The 25,369-nt window shown below is 51.9% G+C and overlaps 1 protein-coding gene across 22 annotated transcripts in view; it reads left to right on the top strand.

Moving 5' to 3' along the window:
- SUGP2 (SURP and G-patch domain containing 2) overlaps window positions 1–17,948 on the top strand; it is a 42,613-nt gene extending 24,665 nt beyond the window's left edge. For 4 of the 22 annotated variants that reach the window (XM_054539974.2, XM_054539970.2, XM_024238272.3 and 1 more), the window contains 4 exons: window positions 514–625; window positions 4,217–4,695; window positions 7,200–7,261; window positions 13,546–14,323. In XM_054539974.2, the coding sequence (XP_054395949.2) occupies window positions 514–625; window positions 4,217–4,695; window positions 7,200–7,261; window positions 13,546–13,833 (941 nt within the window). In that variant the 3' untranslated portion in view covers window positions 13,834–14,323. The other 18 variants (XM_054539976.2, XM_009253018.4, XM_054539972.2 and 15 more) reach the window with 10 other exon arrangements.
- Window positions 17,949–25,369: the final 7,421 nt, after the last annotated feature.

Below are 25,369 nucleotides of genomic sequence, written 5' to 3'. Positions count from 1 at the left end.
GAGCAAGACTCCGTCTCAAAAACAAACAAACAAACCAGGAGGCGTCCGGTATTGTGAATTTGCCAGTGGCCTGGTCATCTGCTGAGCTAGCCCACACATGTCTGCGGTCAGCGGCAGGTGTCCAGGCTGTCAGCTGAGATGATGGTGTGGCTGGGCCACATGCCTGTCATCCCCCCAGCAGCCAGCCCATGTTTGTTCACCTGGCAGTTGGGATTGGGGCTTCAGGAGAGACAGTGGAAGTACTCAAGTCCTCCAAGGCCCAGGCTTGGAACTGGCAATGGGCTTTTCCACCACATTCTATAGCTGATGTGAGTCCCAGGACCAGCCCTCATTCAAGGTGGGGATACACAGAGTTCACTTCTTGGTGACAAAGAGTCCACATGTGGTGAAGGGCAAGGCTACAGGGAGGGGACATGCAGGCCATCTTTATAATCAGCCTCCACAACCCTGCAGTGTTTACACGGGGAGCAGCAGCTCAGAAGTCATGCCTGACAGGTGCTTTATGTTTTGTAGTTGACATGAAGACAATGGAGACTGCAGAGAAACTGGCTAGATTTGTTGCCCAGGTGGGACCAGAGATCGAACAATTCAGCATAGAAAACAGCACCGATAACCCTGACCTGTGGTACGTACCCCCCGGGTCTCATCACATCTTTTTCTTTCTCAAAGAGACAACATCTAAGGATGTTGCTCAGGCTGGATTCGAATTCCTGGGCTCAAGTGATCTTCCTGTTTCAGCCTCCAGAGTAGCTGGGACCACAGGTGTGCTCCACTGCAACTGGTCATTACACCCTTTAGATTTGATTGTGTTCACGCCGCAAGCATGTCCTGAGCCAGCCCACAGCCTGGCCAATGCATTCCTACCATGGGGGTTATACCAGGAGTAAGTCATGACTTCACTTCAGCTGAGCCAGGGTCCTGAGGGAGAAAGATCTGTTCTAATCACCTGAGTTCAGGAGTTCGAGACCAGCCTGGCCACCATGCTAAAACCCCATCTCTACAAAAATACAAAAATTAGCCGGGCATGGTGGCAAGCACTTGTAATCCCAGCTGCTCGGGAGGCTGAGGCATGAGAATCGCTTAAACCCGGGAGGCGGAGGTTTCAGTGAGCTGAGATTGAGCCACTGCATTCCAGCCTGGGCAACAGAGCGAGACTTCATCGCCAAAGAAAAAAAAAAAAAAAAGGCCAGGTGCGGTGGCTCATGCTTGTAATCCCAGCACTTTGGGAGGCTGAGGCGGGTGGATCATGAGGTCAGGCATTTGAGACCAGCCTTGCCAACATAGTGAAACCCCGTCTCTATACGAAAAAAAAATTAGCCGGGCGTGGTGGCGGGTGCCTGTAATCCCAGCTACTCGGGAGGCGGAGGTTGCAGTGAGCCAAGATCGTGCCATTGCACTCCAGCCTGGGCAACAAGAGCAAAACTCCATCTCAAAAAGAAAAAAAAAATCTGTTCTAGGGGACCTGCCTTCATCTGGGGCATCAGGAAAAGCCTCCCCAGAGGGACATTTAATCTGCATCCAAAGGCTAAATAGGAGTTGGCCAGGGGAGGGGAGAGAGGTGAGGATTTGCTGCTCACTGCGTGATAGTAGTGATAGTCGGCCCTTGCCCAGGTCTGGACAGCAGGCACTTCTACACAGGGATAACGTGGTGTGCTCATGCTGGGAGCAGGTACCTTTGCCCTCTCCATTCCTCGGATAGGTGGAGCTCGGTTCAAAAGCATGCAACCCGTAGGCGAGAAAACCTGGGCAAAGAGCCGGCACTGCCCCTGGAGTTTTTCCCCAGGGTGATCTGAGATGCCTCCTCCAGAGAAAGGCTGCCAGTGGGAGGCACCCATCTTCCCATTACTGAGCCAGAACCCTACTGAGGGGGCTCTCAACTCCTTGTGCTGGTCCCAGCTTGTTGGACAGTCATGCCTTCATCCAGTTAAAATTACAGTTGAAAACGTGCATTTCTCAGTGCATTTATGGGATTCAGTGGTGACAGAACATACTCTTTCAACTTGTTTGGGACCTGATTGCACAAGCCAAACCCTACTCCCCTCCGCAGCCTTGGCTTATGACTGGGTCCTGCACTAAGGTACCACCTGCCTCGTGGGGCACTGACTACCTACAGACGGGAGGCCTGACCAGGCTTACAGTCAGGTTTTCCTTTTACAGGCAGTGGTGGCCTTGGGGAGCTTCTGGGCCCTGTAGACCTTGGGGTCAGGCCTGTCCACTGTGTATGTGGGATTTCCTCTGGCAGGGTTGGATAAGGAGGACAGCTCAGTGCAGGGCAGCTGGGGGCATCCCATCAGTCGTTTTCTTTTTCTTTTTTTTCAATGAAAAGTACAGTTTAAAGGAGAATTTTGCATTAGCCTGGGTACTTGGGCTGTAGTACTTGTTGGGTTTTGGGTGATTCCTCCCCATCTGTGACAGCCTTTTCTGAGCAGTGTCCTTCAGGATTCTGTCCTGTCCTTCCCTGGAGGGAGAGCCCTGGATCCTGACCACGGTACTGGACAAGGTGTTGGACGCTATCCAGCCATGCTTGTAAATGAGCCAAGATGACTTTGTGTTTCTTTTTCCTTTAGAAAAATTGTAATTCTAATGTGCTCAAGCTCATTGAGTTAATCCATTTTGTGGGTGTGGTTATGTTATAAAGTTGTCATACAATCCGTTTTATTTGTTTATTTATTTTTGAGATGGGATTTCACTCTGTCGCCCAGGCTGGAGTGCAGTGGCGCGATCTCGGCTCACTGCAACCTCTGCCTCTCGGGTTCAAGCGATTCTCCTGCCTCAGACTCCCAAGTAGCTGAGATTACAGGTGTCACCCAGCTAATTTTTGTATTTTTAGTAGAGATGGGGTTTCACCATGTTGGCCAGGCTAGTCTTGGACTCCTGACCTCGGTGATCCGCCTGCCTCAGCCTCCCAAAATGTGCTGGGAGGCATGAGCCACCATGCCCGGCCCAGATTCATTTGTTTCCGCTGATATTCAGTTGTGTGTGTGTGTGTGGTGTGTGTATGTGTGTGTGTCTGTGTTAGCCTGGTATAGTGGCATTGCCTGTGGTCCTAACTACTTGGGTGGCTGATGTAGGAAGATTTCTTGAGCCCAGGAGTTTGAGGTTGCAGTGAGCTGTGATCACACCACTGCACTCTAGCCTGGACGACAGAGTGAGACCCCATCTCTAAAAATGTATAATAATAAATAATTATAAAGCCGTCCAGCTTTATTTCCAATACCATTCTTTGAAAGACCCACCCCTTTTTCGCAGTAGTTTGAGAGGTTACCTTAATTGAATGCTGGGTTTCTGGTCTTTCTATTCTGTTCCTTTGGTCTGCCTTATGGACTACTATGCTGTTTAACTCTAGAGGCTTTGGGGCATTTTGTAGTGCTTGGTGGGGCTGGAACCCCTTATGAGTCTTGTTCAGAGTTTTCCCAGATACTCTTACATATTATTTTTCTTTATGAACTTTAGAACCATCTTGCCCTGATTCAGAACAGGATTTTATTGGGATATATTAATATGCTAACTGGAGGGACTTGGCACATTTATGAGGTTGAGTTGCCTTACGAAGGCCATTTTTCCTTTGGTCCAAGTGGACTTTGGTGCTTTTGGGAGTGTTTTAAGTTTCTCATACCAGCCACAGCTTCATAGCTGTGGTTACAAGTCAAGGTGGCCACCAGACCCCTGAGGCACAGAGAGGCCTCATCTCCACGCCCATGTAGGTGGACTGCAGGCCCCAGAGCGGGAAGTGCTAGGGGTGAGGAGCCTCCTCAGGGGGCACCTCACAGCTCCATGGTGCACATGTTCCAGCAGTAACTGTGCAGCTCCTCCTGGCATCTCTCCATGCTTCTCATACGTGGGAGGAACCAGAGTCAAAATGGGCACATGGAGGCCCAGAGAGGCCAGTGACGTAACCAGAAAGGGTGAGATGGGTCTCAGGCCAGATCTCTATTCCAGCATTTTCCCAAGCCCTGCATACCTTGTTCGTCCGCCTCTCTCCCCTGGAAAGCAGTTAGGCTTCTTGAATTCTAGCTCCTTATTAAGTTACTAGTACTCCTCAAATTTTCTATCGTTGAGAGGCTGCACCATCAAGCCATAGCTGCGTAGAGAGCGGTCAGGTTATTCTTTCCCTTGTCCCACCTCCACCTTCCTTGGTACAATCCCAGCAGTTTCAGCAAATAAAAATGTTCAGAGATTCCATCTGGTTACCCAGTATATTTCCTCTGTGCCCCAGGTTTCTACATGACCAAAATAGTTCTGCTTTCAAATTCTATCGAAAGAAAGTGTTTGAACTATGTCCATCAATTTGTTTCACGTCATCTCCGCACAACCTTCACACTGGTGGCGGTGACACCGCGGGTTCTCAGGAGAGCCCCGTGGACCTCATGGAAGGGGAAGGAGAGTTTGAAGACGAGCCCCCTCCGCGGGAGGCTGAGCTGGAGAGCCCAGAGGTGATGCCTGAGGAGGAGGACGAGGACGATGAGGATGGGGGAGAGGAGACCCCTGCTTCCGGAGGGGCGGGCAAGTCTGAGGGCAGCACCCCTGCCGACGGCCTTCCTGGCGAGGCTGCCGAGGATGACCTGGCTGGAGCACCTGCCCTGTCACAGGCCTCCTCAGGTACCTGCTTCCCCCGGAAGAGGATCAGCAGCAAGTCATTGAAGGTTGGCATGATTCCAGCTCCCAAGAGAGTGTGTCTCATCCAGGAGCCAAAAGGTGAGTGCCTGCCTGTCAGCACAGCTGCCTCCAGCACAGTTCTTGGTTGGTGGGCTGTGAGAGTTAGAAGAGACAGGTGGAGACATTTTAATCCAAAAGAGTTTTGTGCACCACTCCAAAATGTGAGCTGACACTCGTTTCCCGGTGGTCTGAAGGCATTGCTCTAAGGACATATTTCCTTGCTACCCTGTGGCTTCTGGCACTCTACTTGCTGCTGGACATTTCCCTGACTGCCTAGATTCAGGTCAGGGCATCCCCAACTGTGGAGGGGATGGGCCTGGGTCATCTCAGCTGTTTTCTTGCCTGTGACTTTGTCAGCTGGGGGCCCTTCTGAGCCCCTGGAAGGCCCAGGGTGCTGATAAGCTGCTTCATGTCATGACAGTGAGATGGGAACAGAGCAGGGGTGGTCCCAGGCAGTGGTCAGTGGGACCTGCCTCGGCCATGGGAGGTCATCTCCTGCTCTCCTGTGGGGAGGTTCTGGGTTCTTGAGGTATAGTTTACCAGCAATGAAACGCACCCTTTTCAAGTGGACCATTTGAGTTTTGTTGACTGTGCAGAGGCCTGAACCCACCAGTACAGCAGAGCTGAAGCCTGTTCCCAGAACGGGTCTCTTGTCCCATTGCAGTCCTCTGCCTGATTCAGCCCCAGCAACCACTGTTTTCCAAGCCCCAGGTATTCTATCTTTCCTAGTCTGTCAGTACATAGAATTGCATCGCATGTGGCGTTTTGATGGGCAGGCCGTGGCCCAGATGACTCCTGTGCCCCCCATGCCCTCCAAGCTGTTCTGCCCACAGTCAGGCCTGGACCATGCTTTCACATGGGACTTCTGCTGCAAAACCTATGTGTGAAGTTGTAGTGAATGGTGCCCCATTGTGGGACTGTGTTAAACAGTCACCTGTGTGTTCTACATCATTCAGACAGTCATATTTACATGTGACAGTGGCCTTATGGTTTTTCCTGCTTTGGAATAGTCCTCATGTTTTGTGTTTGAAAAATTTGGTGTTGCAGTGAAATGCTAACCATTCTACTATAACCGTTACCATCCTTCAAAACTTCTCATGGGGCCGGGCGCAGTGGCTCGTGCCTGTAATCCCAGCTTAGTGGAGCTGAGGCAGGAGGATCGCTTGAGCCCGGGAGCTTGAGACCAGCCTGGGCAAGATGGCCAGACCTAATCTTTACAAGAAAAAAGAAATTTAATGTAAAAAAAATGAAGTAAATAATTAAACTTGTCATGGATGGCAGGTAGTGTATCAGAGTGCTTGTTATGTATGCTCTTCTTGGGGGGAGTGGAGTTTCTTATTTCCGCTTTAGAAGCTCTCAGTTCTTTGGGTAGTTGATGAAATAAAACCAGACCTGCGCCGGGTGTGCTGGCTCACACCTGTAATCCCAGCACTCTGGGAGGCCGAGGCGGGAGGATCACCTTTGGTCGGGAGTTTGAGACCAGCCTGACCAACATGGAGATATCCCATCTCTACTAAAAATACAGAATTAGCAAGGCGTGGTGGTGCATGCCTGTAATCCCAGCTACTCGGGAGGCTGAGACAGGAGAATCGCTTGAACCTGGGAGGTGAAGGTTGCAGTGAGCCAAGATCACGCCACTGCACTCCAGCCTGGGCAACAAGAGCGAAACTGTGTCTCAAAAAAAAAAAAAAAAGAACAGACTTGCTAATCTCCCTTTCATAAAAAATAAAATAAAATGATATGATTTGGTCCTCTATATGAGAAGCATCGTTGTTTTTTACTAGAAAGTTTTAGGCAGACTTTAATTCTTTTTTTTTTTTGAGATGGACTCTTGCTCTTGTCTCCCAGGCTGGAGTGCAGTGGCGCAATCTCGGCTCACTGCAACCTCTGCCTCCTGGGTTCAAGTTACTCTCCTGCCTCAGCCTCCTGAATAGCTGGGATTGCAGGCGCCCGCCACCATGCCTGGCTAGTTTTTGTACTTTTAATAGAGACGGGGTTTCGCCATGTGGGCCAGGCTGGTCTCGAACTCCTGACCTTGGGTGATCCACCCATCTCGGACGCCCAAAGTGATGGGATTACAGGCATGAGCCACTGCGCCTGGCCCAGACTTTAATTATTTCCCAGTGAATTAGCTACAGATAAACTAGGAGGGCACAGTATCACAAATAGTTGGTTTGTTGAAGCAAAATATATTTCTGTAATCATGGAAAATAATCCATGTATTGGATCTTTTGTTATAAATGTGGGGACTCTTAGGTTTGAATAGACTTTCCAAAAGCAAGACACCCCTCAGTGAACCCTTCACTATGGCCCAAGCTGCCTACCCTGAGCGTGTCCCGTCTCTGCTCACTCCAGGGGTCATACATGTTCGTTCCTGAGAGGAGCTGGGGCTCAGCAGCTGCCATATAGAGCCTAGGACACCTTCTGTCATCAGAGAACTGTTAGCCAAAATAGACTGCAAGACCTTCAGTCTCTAAGTAATTTAGGAAAAGCACGTGTATGTGTATGTGTATGTGTATGTGTCTCTTTCTTTTGTCTTCTAGTCCATGAACCAGTTCGAATTGCCTATGACAGGCCTCGGGGTCGTCCCATGTCCAAAAAGAAGGTGAGCGTAATCATTTGTAGTCCTCAAAGTATAGTTGGTTAGAATTTGTTGAAATTCCAAAGGATGCTGCAGCTTGTGATTAAGCTGTGCTCACATTTCAAACTGAGGTATTAATGTGTAAAACACAACAGAGACTTTTCTCTTGGGAGGGCTTTTGAAAACTGTTTTGCCTTTGTCCAAAGCATAGACTAGTAATTCATCTGTGTAATGGATAGTTGAGATCCCTGTAATGGATGCAGTGGGATTTGAGAGATAAATGAGATAATGTTTTGGCCCTTAAGAAGTTCAAGCTAGGCCGGGCGTGGTGGCTCACACCTGTAATCCCAGCACTTTGGGAGGCAGGAGCGGGTGGATCACGAGGTCAGGAGATCGAGACCATCCTGGCTAACACGATGAAACCCCGTCTCTACTAAAAATACAAAAAATTAGCCGGGCGTGGTGGCGGGTGCCTGTAGTCCCAGCCACTAGGGAGGCTGAGGCAGGAGAATGGTGTGAACCTGGGAGGCAGAGCTTGCAGTGAGCCGAGATTGCACCACTGCACTCCAGCCTGGGCGACAGAGCCAGACTCCGTCTCAAAAAAAAAAAAAAGTTCAAGCTAAGGCTGATTGGGTGGCTTACACCTGTGATCCCAGCAGTTTAGGAGGTCGAAGTGGGCAGATCGCTTGAGCCCAAGAGTTTAAGACCAGCCTGGGCAATAGGCAAAACCCTGTCTCTGCAAAAAATACAAAAATTAGTTGGGCATAGTGGCGCATGCCTGTGGTCCCAGCTACTCTGGAGGCTGAGGTGAAAGGATCATTTGGGCCTGAGAGGCCGTGGCTGCAGTGAGCTGATTGCACCACTGCACCCCAGCTTGGGAGACAGACTGAGAGCCTGTCTCAAAAAAAAAAGTTCAAGTTATCCAGGTGCACTGATTCACGCCTGTAATCCCAGTGCTTTGGGAGGCCAAGACGGGGATCACTTGAGCCCAGGAGTTTGAGGCCAGCCTGGGCAACATAGTGAGACCTATGTCTCCTCCTGGTCTCCTTAAAAAATAAAACATAAAAACTTTCAAGCTTAGTAGACTGGAAGGGTGGTGAAGAGAGTGCAGTAATCTGCTAGTAAGCAGAGCGTGGTATGTGCGGTCAGCACCTCCTACGTGCCAGGTCCCGACTGTCCACCTGGAGGCAGCAGCAAGCAGGGCCAGCAGTGAAAGAGAAATGGATGAGGCAGTCCGGGGGATGCTGTGGGAAAGAGAAGCAGGTCAAAGAGAGGGAGAGTAAGGTGGGGTCGAGGGGATGCCGCTGAATTGGGAAAGCCAAGGGAGGTCTCTCTTGCAGATGACATTGGCACAAGCCTGGAGGAGCTGAGGAGAAACAGTGTAGAGATCTGAGAAGGGCACAGCCTCCGTAGAGAGGCTGGGGCAGCAAGAGGCCTTTGTGGCAGCAGAGGAATCCGGGGGGTGGTCACACAGGACCTCAACAGATGTTAATGCTGTGGCCCTTTCTCAGGGAAGGGAGGGTCCCTCTGGGACCCGTCATGGACGTGGCCACTAGGGTGGAGAGCAGCCTGTGGGCAGGAACCAGGAGGAGGCTCAAACTTAAGACAGTTGGACCAGGGCATGAGGAGCAACGAGAAGGGGTGAAGATGGAGTGGGTGACACCTGCTTGTGGGCTGGGTGTGCAAAAGCCAGGAGTCCAGGTGACCCCAGGGTAGTCAGCTTGGGCAGAAGAGGGACAGAACTGCCATTCACTGACCTGGAGCCAGGTTATGGAAAGGGGGCAGGTACACTGCAGATGGCCTGGGGGACACAGTGCTGGGGGCGAGCAGGATCACCTGGGATACATGCGGAGAGACTTCACTGGTCCTTCATGGTCAGGGAGGAGGGCAGGGAGCCAGGCGAGGTCGCTCTGCTGGTGTCAGGTAGTGCCATGTTGCTTCCAACCCCTTCCGAGTGACCTAGGTCAGTCTGACCCCAATTATGGCAGGAAGGAGGGACCTTCCCGAGTCCAGAGCTCATAGTCCTTACTGATATGCCAGGTTTTAGGCTGAGCTGGCATCTGGTGCCCCTTTGTGTGGCCTGGATAAGGGCATGGCCAGATGAGGGCACAGCAGGGCCTTGGCGTCAGGCACAGCTGTACTCTAGCTCAGCCCTGCCACCGAGTAGTTTTGTAACCTTGGCGTGTAACCCCCGAGCCATGGGTTTGTCTGTAAAATGGGATGGCCACACTTACCCAGCAGGTAGGAGGTACGGTGAGGATTAAACTGAACGCGGTTCCTGGTGGGTGTCCTGCACGTGCTGCTGTCTCCTTGGGGTTCTGCACTTGTCCTCCTTTCTGCCAGTGACTGTGGGTGGAAGGGAGGCCGTGGTGGCTGCAGCTCTCCTCTGCACACCTCCACCTCACCCACAGGGCTTGGCTTTCCTCCAGCTGTCCAGGAAACCACCATCATGACTGTTAAACACAGATTAAAACATTCACAAAGAAACTTCCAGGCTGAGCCAACCCCTCTTCCTCCCGCTGCACCTCCAAGCAGCCTTCCTGAAAGGGAAAAGAGTGCAGACCTGCCCTCTGGGGACCCCTGTGCCCTGCCATGACCAGCCTTTCCCCTTCCTTCCCTACCCGTCATCCCAGGGCCCAGGTCGTGCACAGCTCCCAGGAGGGCCTGAAGGATGCCCCGGTTTCTCATCTCAGCCGGTGGGTTCTGTCACCTCTTTTCTCCAGGCCACTTTCTCGTGGCAAGGGGCCCCCCAGTATAGCAGGTCCTGTCTGGTGTCCCCTGGCTTGCAGGGGTGTCTCTTCACTGTTTGTGCCCCTTTTCCTGTCCCAGCCCATAGCATAGCTCCTCCCTTCATACCTCCTCTCCTTAACTGCCCTGCAGAGAAACTTCTGCCCACACCACCTCACCAAGACCACCTCATGCCATTATGGAGGGGCCGCCTGCATCCAGTAACTCACACACACACACAAGATACACACGTGCATACACACACACACAGCTACTTTATATAATACCCTTGGAGATGCCGCTGAAGAGAACAAAGGGAATTTCCCTCCGCCTTTGAAGGTCCAAGTCTAAGCCTGTTGAAATGAACTGACAATAAGAAGATTAACAGGATAAAAAGAGGTATGCAGTCCAGGTGCGGTGGCTTACACCTGTAATCCCGGGACTTTGGAAGGCCGAGGCAGGAGGATCACTTGAGCCCTGGAGTTCAAGACTGCAGTGAGCCATGATGGAGCCACCGCACTCCAGCCTGGGTGACAGAGCAAGATCCTGTCTCGAAACAAAAAAGTTATACATATTTATTCACGTGCATAAGCACAGGAGCCATATAAAACAGTATGAAAACTCAAAGAAGGGCCAGGTGGTTGAAGCTGAAATACCTCTTCATAGGGGAGAGGGCAGATGGGAGGCTGTACGTAACTTTAGAGGGGAAGCAAATGATTTTAAGAGAGATGAATGGAGGCAGGCATCATCTTGTGAATGATCCTCATTGAGAATTGAATGGGACTAGAGAACAGCCAGTGGTCTGGGCTCTAGGTGTGGTGTTTAATGTTCTATCTCTTCCTGTGTGATAGGAGTTTTCAACTCTGGTTAATGACATTTCAGAGAAGGGATCCAAGGCCCTTGTGTTCTTCTTTGGCAAGTCCAGTTTCTAGGTAGATAGGGAACTTGAAGAAAACAGCTTCCTCCTGTGCTTTGGGAGGGATCTTGAGGCTGCTGCTTTAGTCCTACCTGTCAAAGTACTGTAATTCGGGGTATCTATCTCTTTCTTTCTTTCTTTTTTTTTTTTTTTGAGACGGAGTCTCCCTTTGTCGCCAAGGCTGGAGTGCAATGGCACGATCTCAGCTCACTGCAACTTCTGCCTCCCAGGTTCAAGGGATTCTCCTGCCTCAGCCTCCGGAGTAGCTGGGATTACAGGCGCGCACCACCATACCTGGTTAATTTTTGTATTTTTAGTAGAGATAGAGTTTCACCATGTTGGTCAGGCTGGTCTCAAACTCCTGACGTCGTGATCCACGCACCTTAGCCTCCCAAAGTGCCGGGACTACAGGCATGAGCCACCGCGCCCAGCCTTAGGGTATCCGTTTCTGACCCCCTACATCTTGCTGCATGTTGAGTTCTCGGCACCTCTCCAGGTTGTTTTGTCCCTTTCTAGGGTGAGAACACTGAGGACCCAGGAGCTCCAGGGGCTCAGGCCTTCCTTATGGGAACACTTGCTCTCTCCTCCCTCCCTCCCGACCTGAGGCCCTGCTCTCTCCCTTCTCCCTTTCCTCTCCCAGCCCCTGGCTCCCCGAGGCTCAGCCTTTTCTGCCTTGTCTCCAAGCTCCTTTGTCTCTGGAGTGACTCCCACATGCACCCCTAACGTTAGGGAAGCTGATTCCTGGGCACCTCAACGCAGATGGCAATGGGGGGGATTTGTCTTTTGATTGAATTGTACCTCGTGAGGCCTGCATGACATGATGGGGCAGGTTGCTAAGCTGATGAGGGCTGACTGCCCAAAGACCTGAGCTCACAGCACTCAGCATGCCCTTCTCACCCTGCTTCCCATGCCCAAGCTCATCTAACCCTCTCCCAGCCACTCCCACCTGTCCCCTGCTCAGACCCCCAGCACCAGCCACCATGATCCTCCTCAGCACCTTCCTCCCTCCCTCTCAAGAGCGCATGATCCCTCACAGCCTCCCCAGGTAGTTCAGTAAATGCCTTAAAGTAATACATCAGCCAGGCGCAGTGGCTCATGCCTGTAATCCCAGCACTTTGTGAGGCTGAGGCGGGCAGATCATCCGAGGTCAGGAGTTTGATCAAGACCAGCATGGCTAACATGGCGAAACCCCATCTCTACTAAAAATACAAAAATAGTTGGGCGTAGTGGCGCAGGCCTGTAATCTCAGCTACTTGGGAGGCTGAGGCAGGAGAATCGCTTGAACCCAGGAGGCGGAGGTTACAATGAGTTGAGATTGCAACAGTGCACTCCAGCCTGGGCAACAGAGCAAGACTCTGTCTTAAAAAAAAAAAAAAAGAAAAGAAAAAACATCAAAAGCTGGGTGCAGTGGCACATACCTGTAGTTCCTGTTAATGGGGAGACTGAGGTGGGAGGATCACTTAAAGCCGGGAATTCGAGACCAGCCTGGGCAACATAGCAAGACTCTATATTTTAAAAAAACACACACAAGGTTTGTTTTTTGGTTTTTTTTTTTAGACAGTCTCATTGTGTTGCCCAGGCTGGAATGCAATGGCACGATCTCGGCTCACTGCAACCTCCGCCTCCCAGGTTCAAGCGATTCTCATGCCTCCGCCTCCCAAGTAGCTGGGATTACAGGTGCCCGCCACCATGCCTGGCTAATTTTTGTATTTTAGTAGAGACGGGGTTTTGCCACGTTGGCCAGGCTGGTCTCGAACTCCTGACCTCAAGTGATCCACCCACCTCGGCCTCCCAAAGTGCTGAGATTACAGGCATGAGCCACCACGCCCAGCCACCCACACAAGTTGACTCGTGAAGAGCCAAGGAATACCTGGCAAGGTCTTGGACTGCCCAGCTGGGCTCTGTCACACAGCAGTGTGTCATGAATATTCATGAGTGAAAAGAAATTCCTTCTGCTAGAGCCCTGCAGGCTCCTCCTCCAGAGGCCCCAGGGCCCTGTCTGTCCCCAGATCTCCATCTAGTGGCCCAGAGATTGCTGCACTTCCCCACCACCCACAGGAGCAATCACAGCTGTGCTAGCTCTCAGTGAGGTCTGCTCTGTGCTAGACACAGACCCCAGTGTCCAAGTAGAACTCAGTCCTGAGGACAGACAGACAACGCAGCCAGAGAGTGAATGAAGCACTGGGGGAGGGGTATGTTGGGGTGGTTCAGGGAGGGTGCTGCCAGCCAGTTCTCACCCACTGTCTGGCCCCCATCCTGCCTCCAGGCCTGTGCCCTGGTGCCCCCCACTCTTCCCCGGGCTGCGCCCTGTGGTCATCACAGGGTCACCCTTCTTTATCCAGGGCTCCGCTGAGGGCCTTCCTACTGACTCCTTGACCCCGGGACTGGCCATTCCCTTACCCAGTTTTCCTCACAGTCTTGGCACCAGGGTTATAGTGGTAGCTGAGAGGCAGGACTGACCTCAGGCCAGTGACCTCTGACTTAGAAGCTCCATCCCACCCAGGGATGTTGCAGAGAACTGGAAAAGTGACTGGAGCTTGAGCCTGAGCATCTGGGGATTCAGGAGGGCATTTGGGGGTGAGGGGCTCCAGGCACAGCCTAGGACAGACCCTTGATCCAGGCACCTCCCTGTGGCCTACATGCCTGGACTTTCCTCTCTCCTTAGAAACCCAAGGACTTGGACTTTGCCCAGCAGAAGCTGACCGATAAGAACCTGGGCTTCCAGATGCTGCAGAAGATGGGCTGGAAGGAGGGCCATGGCCTGGGCTCCCTCGGAAAGGGCATCCGGGAGCCGGTCAGCGTGTACGCAGCAGGCAGCCTGGGGTGGGAGTGGGTGGGGCCTCAGTCCTTCCACCTGCAGCCTGACGCTTGGCTCCCTCACAGCCAAGATGGCTTACAGCTGGCAGTTGATTTTTGTTTTTTAAACAAAAGGCATCTTCAGATGAGAAGCTGATCACTTACATGTGCAAGTGTTTACAGGGCTCCTTTCTGTCTTGGTGTAGATTTTTTAACCAGCTTGTTGGCCCTGGTCATTTTGGCCACATTTGTTACCATCATAAAAGCTAAGTGGTATTTCTGTGTAGTTTCGGCCTGGAACCACTTTCCCATTCCCGGGAACCCATAGCCGGGCCAGCCAGGGCCCAAAGTTTATTAAACCCCGATCATAACATCCAGCAGGCATTTCATTTAATACTGAGCTTAGTCCCTGCTGGGTAAGGCATTCCGAGGTAACAAGGGCCCTCTGGGCACCCCCTCAAAAGCCAGCTCTTCTTCGAGGGTGAGTACTCCTTGTTTCCACTGTGAGTCGCGTCTTGATTTTCCCTTTCTTTGATGTTTCAGTGTGTGTCCCAAACACCTGTATCTCATGGACTGTTTGCGCCCATGCCCAGTTCCTGGCATGCCAGGCGCTGGGCTCAGGTGCACAACTGACTCTCTTTTTCACTCCCTAGGGGAACCCCCTCGGAAGGGGAAGGGTTGGGTGCTGACGGGCAGGAGCACAAAGAAGACACATTCGATGTGTTCCGACAGAGGATGATGCAGATGTACAGACACAAGCGGGCCAACAAATAGGTATGTTCACAGGCCAGTACGTAAGGCCCTCTGCCCTCGCCGGTGTGCTGGTATGCAGAGAAATTTCCCCCAACAAAGTTGATGTTCCCTGCTCCCCCAAAAATGCCACACACAAAAAAATCACAAAATTCTGTGAGGGAAACAAAAGGGTCTCTGGATGTGGATATGCCCCATTCTTACCTTCCAGGTTTGCTGAAGGAGCAAACCTCACGCTGGCCAAGGGCAGCTGCGCATGGCCTGCCTGGCGCCCCGGCTGTGAGCCCCTCAAGGCCTCCGGGCCGACCTCTGTGGATGTACGTGTGGAAATAGGCCACGCCTGTCTCTTCTCTTGCTCAAGTTTTCTCTCACAGATGACGGCCACCTACCACATAACATGACCAGCAAACGGACTGTTCCTAGTCCAGAGGGCCTTGCCGTCATGCAAGTGGAAGGGCGACTGTGACAGCCACCGCCACAGAGGATGGCAGTTGGCTGTGTCCCTTTGTGAGGGTCTTCAAATCCTTTTCCTTCTGCAGGGCCTTGGGCCTGTAAATATCCTCATCTTTCTACTCTTTTTTTTTTTTTTTTTTAGTTGCCCCTCTCACCTAATTTCCACCTCAGTTTTGAACAAAATCATTCTCTTCCTGAATAGATCAAAACCACTGATGTGAAAGATAAGCCTTGAAGCAGCAATTGCCCTTAAAACATCATCCCTGCCCTGGATCGGCCTGGAGCCAGTGCCCAAGTACGGTTTGGTGTGTACATGAAAACAAACGTCTCTGCAGTCTCTGGGGCGGAGGTTTCGCTGGCTTTTCTTTCTCTCAAAGAAAAAAACATGCACCATTTTCAATGTGCTTTTGCCTCTCCTCTCTGTTCACATGCTTTTAGCAGCAAGTCCCCTCCAAATCTGTGTTGGTTCCCCTTCAGAAGGTGGCGCTGCCCCCGAAAGGCACCTCAGCCTGTGAGTGCTGAGGACCAGCTCCTCTGGCTGGTTTTCCAGTTGGACTGGCCATTGCTCTCCAGAAGTGCTCTGTTAGCAAACGTGATGTGGAAACGATCACAGATGGTGTTTTCTCGTTGTTCGCCAGAATTTATACGGGGGAGACAAATCGGTAATTACCAAGTCTGTACTCGGGTACCAAAGCTCTGAAGCTCTCTGAACAGTTGCCATACTTGAGTTGATGAATGTGTTATTCATGGTGTCTCATCTCTTCAATGCATCTTGAGAGACTTAATGAAATTTTAGCAACAGTATAGAATAGCTCTATCGGGTGGGGAGTAATCATTAAACAGATGAAATCGGCCCCAGATTTACATGTCTCTTTAGAATCCACAGTGTAAGCAAACTACAGTTACAAAGGGATGGGGGTTGTAAACCCTCTGAGACTCTGCACTTTTTGCACGTATAGCATCGTCAAGTGCTGTCTTATTACAGCCTTTGGAAGGAGAGGCAGGCTCCTCCTGGGGTGGGCTCTGCAGCTGCTCTATTTCCAGGCATGTGATCGCCGCCGCTCTCCAGATTCCCCAGCACTCCACTGCGTGTAACTCCACTCAGTTATCCACTCATCCTTCCTTGTGAAGCAGGAGCGTTGAAGTTTTAAATATGGGCAAAAATCTGGAAAACTTAGGATCCCCCTGACACCCCAGGATTAGAGGACACAGCAGTGGCTAGGGCATCAGCCACAGAACTGAGCGGGAAATGCCAGTTGTATTGGCTGTAAAGAAATCCTGGCTTTGGTCCAGGCGCAGTGGCTCAAGCCTGTAATCCCAGCACTGTAGAAGGCTGAGGCGGGTGGATCACCTGAGGTCAGGAGTTTGAGACCAGCCTGGCCAATGTGGTGTAACCCCGTCTCTACTAAAAATACAAAACAATTAGCCAGGCGTGGTAGCGGGCACCTGTAATCCCAGCTACTCAGGAGGCTGAGGCAGGAGAATCACTTGAACCGGGGAGGCGGAGGTTGCAGTGAGCTGAGATCATGCCACTGCACTCCAGCCTGGGCGACAGAGCAAGACTCCATCTCCAAAAAAAAAAAAAAAAAAAAAAAAAAAAAAAAAAAAAAGGCCGGGTGCGGTGGCTCACACCTGTAATTCCAGCACTTTGGGAGGCCAAGGCAGGTGGATCACGAGGTCAAGAGATCGAGACCATCCTGGCCAACATGGTAAAACCCTGTCTCTACTAAAAATGCAAAAAATTAGCTGGGTGTGGTGGTGGGCGCCTGTAGTCCCAGCTACTCAGGAGACTGAGGCAGGAGAATCACTTGAACCTGGGAGGCGGAGGTTGCAGTGAGCCGAGATTGTGCCACTGCACTCCAGCCTGGCAACAGAGCAAGACTCTGTCTCAAAAAAAAAAAAGAAAGAAATCCTGGCTTTCTTTAAGCCACAGACTTCCTAGGCTGTGGTCCCAGCTCCTTGTCTGCCTGGTCCCTGTCACCTTGCAGTGCCACCACCCCCAGGGGCTCTGCTTGCTTCCAGTGGCTTCTGTAGCTTTGGCAACTGGCAGATCTTTATGGCAGTAGAGGTGCCATCATGGAGGATGGGGCTTGGGTTTATAACCCAACCATCGAACGAACCAGCCTGTGGGGGCCTGGAGTGGAGCTGGTTTTGGGGAACCACAGGTGCGGGGGGTTCATCTTCTCCTCTCTCCTTCTCCTTTCCTGACCCCTCTGACAGCTTCCATGTTGGCCGTGGGTCAGGTGAATGGATGGAGCTCCGAGCGGGGCTCAGCCCATTGGCCCGAGCGAGGCGCACACACCTGCAGCGTGGATCAAGCGCGCTGTCTCCAGCATCGCCCTGACCATTCCATGTGCTTTGTCCTAGCGTGTTCATTCTTGACTTTCTCCACTTCATTTTACTAAAAAGTTAAATGCTTTAGGAATTTGTGGCGTGTGGCCACTGACCGCCCCCCACCTCCTGCCGCTCCTCCAAGTTTGAGCTGAGATGGTTCTATGAGTCCTTGACAGGGGCCAAAGGGCACACCTCCTTGAACCTAGAAAGCTCCCTACACTCTCAGAGGACGCCTCTCCTGTGGATTCAGCGCTGGGGCAGTGAAGGTGTCGGGAGCCAGCAGAGCATGGTGCGTGCTGCCAGCTGCCGGCCAGCCGGGATAGAGGAGATGCCACTGGCCCTCCGTGCCCCCAGCCCCTCCCTCTTAATCGAGGCTGCCCTTGCTGTCTGCAGAGGCCGCTCTGCAGGATCCTTGTGTCGCGCGTGATGTGTGGTGGCACAGCTGTGTCAAAGTCACAGTGTCTTTTCTGTCGTTCTAGTTCCAGGGTCACCCCCAAGAGGACAACAGGCATCTGGAAGTGCTCTCTCGCCACTCTGGGTGCTTACTGTCTCTGGCTTGTTTCCATCACTGGAAATCACTTAGAGAATTGTAGTGTTTTTGGTCCTTGATAAAGCCTAGAAGACATTTGTGATGTTACAAAATGGAAGTTTTCTTTTGTTTCTGTTTTTTAAGATCTAAGAAGTTGTGAATGTTGTTAATCATTTAGCCGTTGCAATAAATGTAGAGGAAATGCAGTGTGCCGGGGTCTCCATGGCTGTGTTTTTAAAATCAGATCAGTCACCAGCGCACGCAGATGGGAGTGCAGTGTAGAACCAGATGATGGCTGCCTCCCAGGACGTGCCCTCCGCCAGCCTGGTGCTCCTCCCTTGGGCCCCTCCTGACTGGCTCGCCCCACCTGAGGGACCTTGTGTCACTGTCACCAGGAAAGCCTGGAAGATGCCAGAGAGCAGGAAGGGACCAAGCACCCACCAGAGGGAGGGCGATTCCCTTCTGGGGAGGCTGGGGAGGGTAATCAGTACCGCCAAGTACAGAAGCTGCCTTTGAGGGGTGTCAGGGCAGTGGGAGCCGTGCCCCTGCTGCCTGCGACTCACCTGTCCCCACACGGCTTTGCCCCATCATCCCAGGGCTGGGGTTCCAGCTGCCAGAGTAAAACCAGAGCCTGTCTGGGCCTCCCTCTGACTGTGGAGCTGCTTCTCTGTCATCTTCACACTCCCTGCCATTCCTGGGTGCTGCCAGCCTGCCCATGGTTCCTCTGTCAACAGCCCCTTGGCCCTCCAGGTGAGGAGGGGCGTGCAGAGGGTACAGCAGAGACCAAGGCAGCACCCAGGGGGCCTGTGGGGGCCTCTGCCTGACCAGGGTGAGGAGGGGAGGAGCCAGACTGCAGGGAGGGGGAAGGCGCTGTGCCCAGGGCAGGTGATGCTCATGTAGGAAGGTCGCTGTGGGCAGCTTAGCAGGAGCCTTGAGACAGAGCCCTTAGGAAGCAGAGGCAGGACCCCCAGCCTCACTTCTGCTGTGCCCCGGGGGAAGCTATTGCCAGCCAAGACCCTCACCCTGCCTTCATCTTAGCGATGTCTAACCACTAGCTTGAGTGGCACTCCCTGAGAAAGGCCGAGCCTGCAGGGAAAATGTGGGGCTCACCTGCAGGGGGTGAGGAACCACCTGGAATTTCTCTTCAGTAGTGGAACCCTTCTTCCCCTAGTTCCCCTTAATACCACCCTGAGGCCGGTCAGGGTGTCTTAGGAGGACAGGAGGAGTGGTCTCCAGCCCAGGATGCCTGTCCTGGCATTGACCCCAGGCAGGTCACATGACCTCAGGCCTCAGTTTCCCCTCTGCAGACTGGGAAGGATCTCATTTGGAAGGTAAAATCTCCCCTGCTGTCTTGTACTAGGTTGGTGCAAAAGTAATTGCAAAACCTGCAATTACTTTTCCACCAACCTAATAATTTAGGACTAAGTGGAACCACAAGATCCCCGTCATGGCCTTTCTCCTCCCTGGAGCTTCCTCGGGGCAAGACAGGCAGAAGGTGCTGCCGAGAAGCCCCAGTAGCAAAAGCAAGGTGTGGCTTCAATCCAAGCCTTTGCTGTGCATGCATGCCCATGTACAGATGTGCACGCATGCATGTTCAAGCAGCACGCGAGGACGTTTTCCTTGTAAAAGATGAAAAACCAAACCCAGATGTATGCGGAAGGGAGCACAGAGGCTTTCTCCTCCCATAAGTCAAAACAAATGACAGGACACACCAAAGGTGCCACTTGGAGACTGCCTTCCTCTCCCCACGGGCTGTCTCAGCAGTCTCCATGGCCCGTGGGAAAAGAGCAGGTATTGGGTTGGCTTCAGAGGATATTCCACGTGTAGACGATCGTAGGCACAATCGTGTTTTAGATGGAACCTTTAAAATGCAAATTATACTTCAAGTTCTATTCTGCTCCCTGCTTTTTTTCACTTAAAAAATTTCTGAGGCTGGGCGCAGTGGCTCACGCCTGTAATCCCAGCACTTCGGGAGGTGGAGGTGGGCAGATCACCTGAGGTTGGGAGTTCAAGACCAGCCTTGACCAACATGGAGAAACCTCATCTATACTAAAAATACAAAAATTAGCCCGGCATGGTGGTGCATGCCTGTAATCCCAGCTACTCAGGAGGCTGAGGCAGGAGAATCGCTTGAACCCTGGAGGCGGAGGTTGCGTTTAGCTGAGATCGCGCCACTGCACTCCAGCCTGGGCAACAAGAGCGACATTCAGTCTCAAAAAAAAAAAAAAAATTCTGAAGCCACGTGTGGTAGCCCATGCTTGTAATCCCAGCTACTGGAGAGGCTGAGGTGGGAGGATCACTTGAGCCCAGGATTGGAGGCTGCAGTGAATTGAGATTACATCACAGTACTCCAGCCTGGGCAACCCTGTATCTAAAAATACAAACCTGAAATAAACTGACATATACACGTGTATGTATGATGGCTTGTCGTTTAGCTAACAGGCTCTCCACCCCTAGCCATTTGGGTTTGGGCCCTACATCCTAGATCGCTTCTTTGTGGATAAAATCCAGGAAATAGCATATGAGAACAAAGGGTCCTCCTGAGGGTCTCCTCACCTTGCTGTCTCCCTCCACACAGTTCATGTGCCATCTAACTTTGGGGTGACCCTGCTGATGTCCCAATTCCCTAGTTTCTCTGCCTCTCCGGGACAGTGGGGGCTGTGGTTCCTGCAGGTGTCTCTGGCAGGCACTGGCCCTTAGGCTGGACTCCACTGCTAGCTTCACCCAACCTGACCCCTCGGGATATGGACCTGACTGCTGGCTCTCTCTACCTCCTCCAGGTCCCTCAACTCTGTCCCTGTCACCCCCACCCTGTCACCATCCCCACCTCAACAGTGCAGGAGCCTGTGGTGGTTTGGGGTCACCGTGTTCCTTGAGGGGCCCGGCCAGGCCTCTGTCTCCCCTGTGTCCACATACTACCGCAATGCCCACCCACGGTGGAAGGTGGTGTCTTGAGGGCCAGAGATGTGCCAGCAACAGGGATGCTATTACTGACCTTCTGCTCACAGTCAGTCCTCCCCCAGGTGCTCAAGCGGTGGGACCCTCCACGCCTGCATTTTCTCCAGTGAAATGTAGCCAACAGCTTGGAGGGTTAAATACATACGGTTACCCAGGACCTCTCTTAGAGGGTTCAGAGGGACTGGTCCTGTTACCGACTGATCCTTTCACATCCCACCCACTTGGGCCTCAGTTTTCCTTCGTGAGGATCCCCAAGCCCTTCTCAGCTCCCCCTGCCCCTCCCTGGCCAGCCTGAGGGTGGGGTGGCCTCCAAACTCTACCACATTCCACAGAGGAGCTATCCACGGAAAGAGTGGTAAGTTGTCACGAGTCCCCCCCCCATGTTTGGGGGATTAATCCCCCCAAGGGTTTGGGGGATTAATCCCCATCATACGTTCGGGGGATTAAGGGCTGGGCAGAGGTAGGAGCCGGGGATGATTAATGAATGCTGGGGTTGCAGCCTAGGCAACATAGGGAGACTCCATCTCTACAAAAAGAAATGTTTTTATAAGCAGGGCATGATAGTCCCACCTGTAGTCCCAGCTACTCGGGAAGCTGAGGTTGCAGGATTGCTTGAGCCAAGGAGTTGGAGGCTGCAGTGAGCTATGAATGCACCACTGCACCCCAGCCTGGACGACAGAGCAAGACCCTGTCGCCAACCCCCAACACACACAAAAAAGAATTAAAGGAGCTCACAAAATTTCAACCTCAGGCCAGGCGTGGTGGCTCATGCCTGTAATCCCAGCACTTCGGGAGGCCGAGGTGGGCGGATCACGAGGTCAGGAGATCGAGACCATCCTGGCTAACATGGTGAAACCCCGTCTCTACTAAAAATACAAAAAAATTAGCCGGGCGTGGTGGTGGGCGCCTGTAGTCCCAGCTACTCAGGAGGCTGAGGCAGGAGAATGACGTGAACCCAGGAGGCAGAGCTTGCAGTGAGCCGAGATTGTGCCACTGCACTTCAGCCTAGGCAACAGAGCAAGACTCTGTCTCAAAAAAAAAAAAAAAAAAAAATTCAACCTCAAGGCCCACAGCACAGACCATACACTGAGATAAATCTGATCGTCGTTGGCCTCTCTGGACTCCAGTGCTCTCATCCAGGGAGGATCAGCCCATTTCCCAGTGGAAAAACTAAGGCCTGGGGCAGTCTGACTCTAGAGCTTGAATTCTAAACATCAGTATCCGGATTTCCAGTTGGTTTCATCTGATTTAGAAGCTCCCTATATACACACACTTGCGTACACATGGACACACCCTGTGCAACGCCATGTGTGCATGTGTGCACACATGCACATACATACACACAGAGACATGCACACCTGTGCACACAGACATACACACATGCACAGGTCTACATGCTGCTTCTATTTCCCACGAAGTCCATACTCATGGCCCTGAGAACTTTAACACTCAGGAATTGCGGCTCTGTAATGACTGGCACTATCCACTTCCTTCACACCCCAGGAGGGGGACCTCACGAGCTGAGCTTTTCTTGGCTGGATTTTTCTCCAGCGAATCCTCAGGTTGGACTCATGGGAGCACCGACTCCCAGTTCTTGCAGCTCATGGCCAGGTGTGAAAAGGGGAGCCTTAGCCTCGAGATTTCAGCTTCCACGCCTTCATGACTTGCTTTTGCCAGGAGCAAAGCAAACCTTAAGAATTTGAATCCTCAGTCCTAACATGTCCTCTCTGTGCTGTGTGACCTGGGGCAGGTGATCCACCTCTCTGAGTGTCAGCTTCCTCATTTGCAAATGGGGAGAACAGTAGCATCTACAGAAGGGTTCTTAGGAGCAGCATCAGCACGCTGTGAGCTCAGACATCGGCTGATCTGTTTCCATTGTTCTGCGTCAGTGGACCCAGTCCTTGAGGCATCCCATTGGCTGACTCCTCCTCCTTAAAACAAAGGCCAGGCGTGGCGGCTCACGCCTGTAATCCCAGCACTTTGGGAGGCCAAGGCAGGCAGATCACCTGAGGTCAGGAGTTCGAGACCAGCCTGGCCAACATGGTGAAACCCCCGTCTCTACTAAAAATACAAAAATTAGCCGGGTGTGGTGGTGCATGCCTGTAATCCCAGCTATTCCGGAGGCTGAAGCAGGAGAATCGTGTGAACCCAGGAGGCAGGGGTTGCAGTGAGCCGAGATCGCACCACTGCACTCCAGCCTGACCTACAAGAGCAAAACTCTATCTCTAAATAAATAAATAAATGAAGTTTCCTGAGTCCTTACCTAGACCCCATGACATGATGAAAGGGCCTTGACTCCAGTGTCCTGGTCACAACGAGTGACTTTGGAAAACTCACTTCACTCCCTGAGGCCCCAGCATACTCATCTTAAAATAAAGATGTTCCAGGCTGGGTATGGTGGCTCACACCTGCAATCCCAGCACTTCGGGAGGGAGAGGAAAGAGGACTGCTTGAGGCCAGGAATTCAAGGCCAGCCTGGGCAACGTAACAAGACCCCATCTCTATTAAAAAAAAAAAAGCCTAGCCGGGCATGGTGGCACATGCCTGTAGTCCCACCTAGTTGGGAGGCTGAGGAGGAAGGATCACTTGGGCCCGGCAGGTCAAGGCTGCGGTGAGCTGTGATTGCACCACTGCACTCCAGCCTGGGTGACAGACTATGACCTTGTCTCAAATAAAAAAAAAAAAAATCCAGTTGCAAAGTGTAGCATCGTTTTTGTAAAAATCTTGTAAAATGTAGACAAGCCCCCTGTATATGGCAATGTTGGGCTGTGTTTCAGCACAAAGATGGGTCTACTCCAAACCGGCCACGTGGTAGGGAAGCGTGTGGGGTCCAGGCAGGGGTGCCACCTCCCACCAACACCCAGCCATGTGCCTCCTTGCAACCAGTTTGAAAGGAAAATCCACTGAAGAATGTTTAGAGGAAGTAAAAACAGCAAAGCACTTGCTGGCAGCAATTGTCGGCCTTTGTTTCGGAGGCAGCTGTGGTCTTAGGAGAAAAAAGGATCAGATTTGAACCAAGACAGTTTCTTCCTGTGTCAAATGGGGAAATAAGCCTGGCTTCCTCCCAGGGCCATTGTTCAAAGGCTGCTGTGAAAAACCCTCTGACATCTCCCTGGCAGAGGCTCTGATCGGCTTTTTACATCTGTCTGTTCACTCATTGATTCATTCATTCATTCACCACACATTTTTATTTGTTGGTTTTTGTTTTGAGACAGGGTCTTACTCTGTCGCCCAGGCTGGAGTGTAGTGGTGCCATCTCGGCTTACTGCAACCTCCACCTCCAAGATTCACGCGATCCTCCCACCTCAGCCTCTTGAGTAGCTGGGACTATGGGCAAATGCCACCATGCCCAGCTAATTTTTGTATTTTTTAGTAGAGAGGGGCTTTTGCCATGGTACGGTGGCTCATGCTTGTAATCCCAGCACTTTGGGAGGCCGAGGCAGATGGATCGCTTGAGGTCAGGAGTTTGAGACCAGCCTGGGCAACATGGCAAAACTCCATTTCTACTAAAAATACAAAAAGTAGCCAGGCATGGTGGTACACACACATAGTTCCAGCTACTCGGGAGGCTGAGGCGAGAAGATCACTTGAACCCGGGAAGTGGAGGTTGCAGTGAGCCGGGATGGCGTCACTGCACTGTCCAGCCTGAGTGACAGAGTAAGACTCTGTCTCAAAAACAAACAAAAAATTTATCATCATTATCATTATTATTTTTAAGACTGCATCTCACTTTGTAGCCCAGGCTGGAGTACAGTGGCATGATCATAGCTCTCTGCAGCCTTGACCTCCTGGGCTCAAATGATCCTCCAGCCTTAGCCTCCTGAGTAGCTGGGACTACAGGCATGTATCACCATGCCTGGCCTGATTTACACCTTTTAAAAGAGCAGTCTGGAAGGGCGGGAATGAAAGCAATTCTGAACTGTTCCATCTATACCCCTCGGTTCCAGCCCCATTTAACGGCAGGCACCTGTGCAGGGTATCAAGCTGGGCTGCTGGAGCACCCTTTGCCTGAATGCCCACTGGAACCAGAAGTGCCTGGAATTGACATTCCCCAGGGTAACCCTGACAGCTGACGAGGGTGGGGTGTGAATAACCTAGCCAAAAGACACAGAGACATAGACCCCGTGTGCTGGCCAGCTATTTGGTAAAACAGCCATTCTCCGGCAGTTGTCTGAAATGTGGCCTTAGACAATGTTGTAGGCTCCGTCTCAGCCCCGAACCCCATGGAAGTCACTTGCAAGGAACCCAGAGCAAACCTGTCCTTTCTGGCTTGGACGTCCCACCTGCCTACTCTAGAGCCTTTGACAGTTTCCCTGTTTCAGTCCAGAGATGTTCACCCTCTCCTTTCTGGCTCTCCACGTGTTTGGCAAGTTGTTGCAAGAGGCAGAGATGTCTGGGAGCAACTGTGTCTTGTGTCCCTCAGAACTCAGAAAACCTTCTTCTTCTTCTTCTTCTTTTTTTTTTTTTTTTTTTTGAGACAGAGTCTCACTCTGTTGCCCAGGCTGGTGGAGTACAGCGGCTCGATCTAGGCTCACTGCAACCCCCTGTAACCCCCACCTCCCAGTTTCCAGCAATTATTTTTTGTTTGTTTGTCTGTTTGTTTGTTTTGTTTTGTGATTTTTGAGACAGTGTCTCGCTCTGTCACCCAGGTCGGAGTGCAGTGGCCTGA

This window comes from Pongo abelii, chromosome 20 (genome assembly GCF_028885655.2).
Source record: "Pongo abelii isolate AG06213 chromosome 20, NHGRI_mPonAbe1-v2.0_pri, whole genome shotgun sequence".
NCBI lineage: Eukaryota > Metazoa > Chordata > Mammalia > Primates > Hominidae > Pongo > Pongo abelii.
The sequence above is the reverse complement of the archived record's forward strand: the minus strand, read 5'-3'. Positions and strand labels throughout refer to the sequence as shown.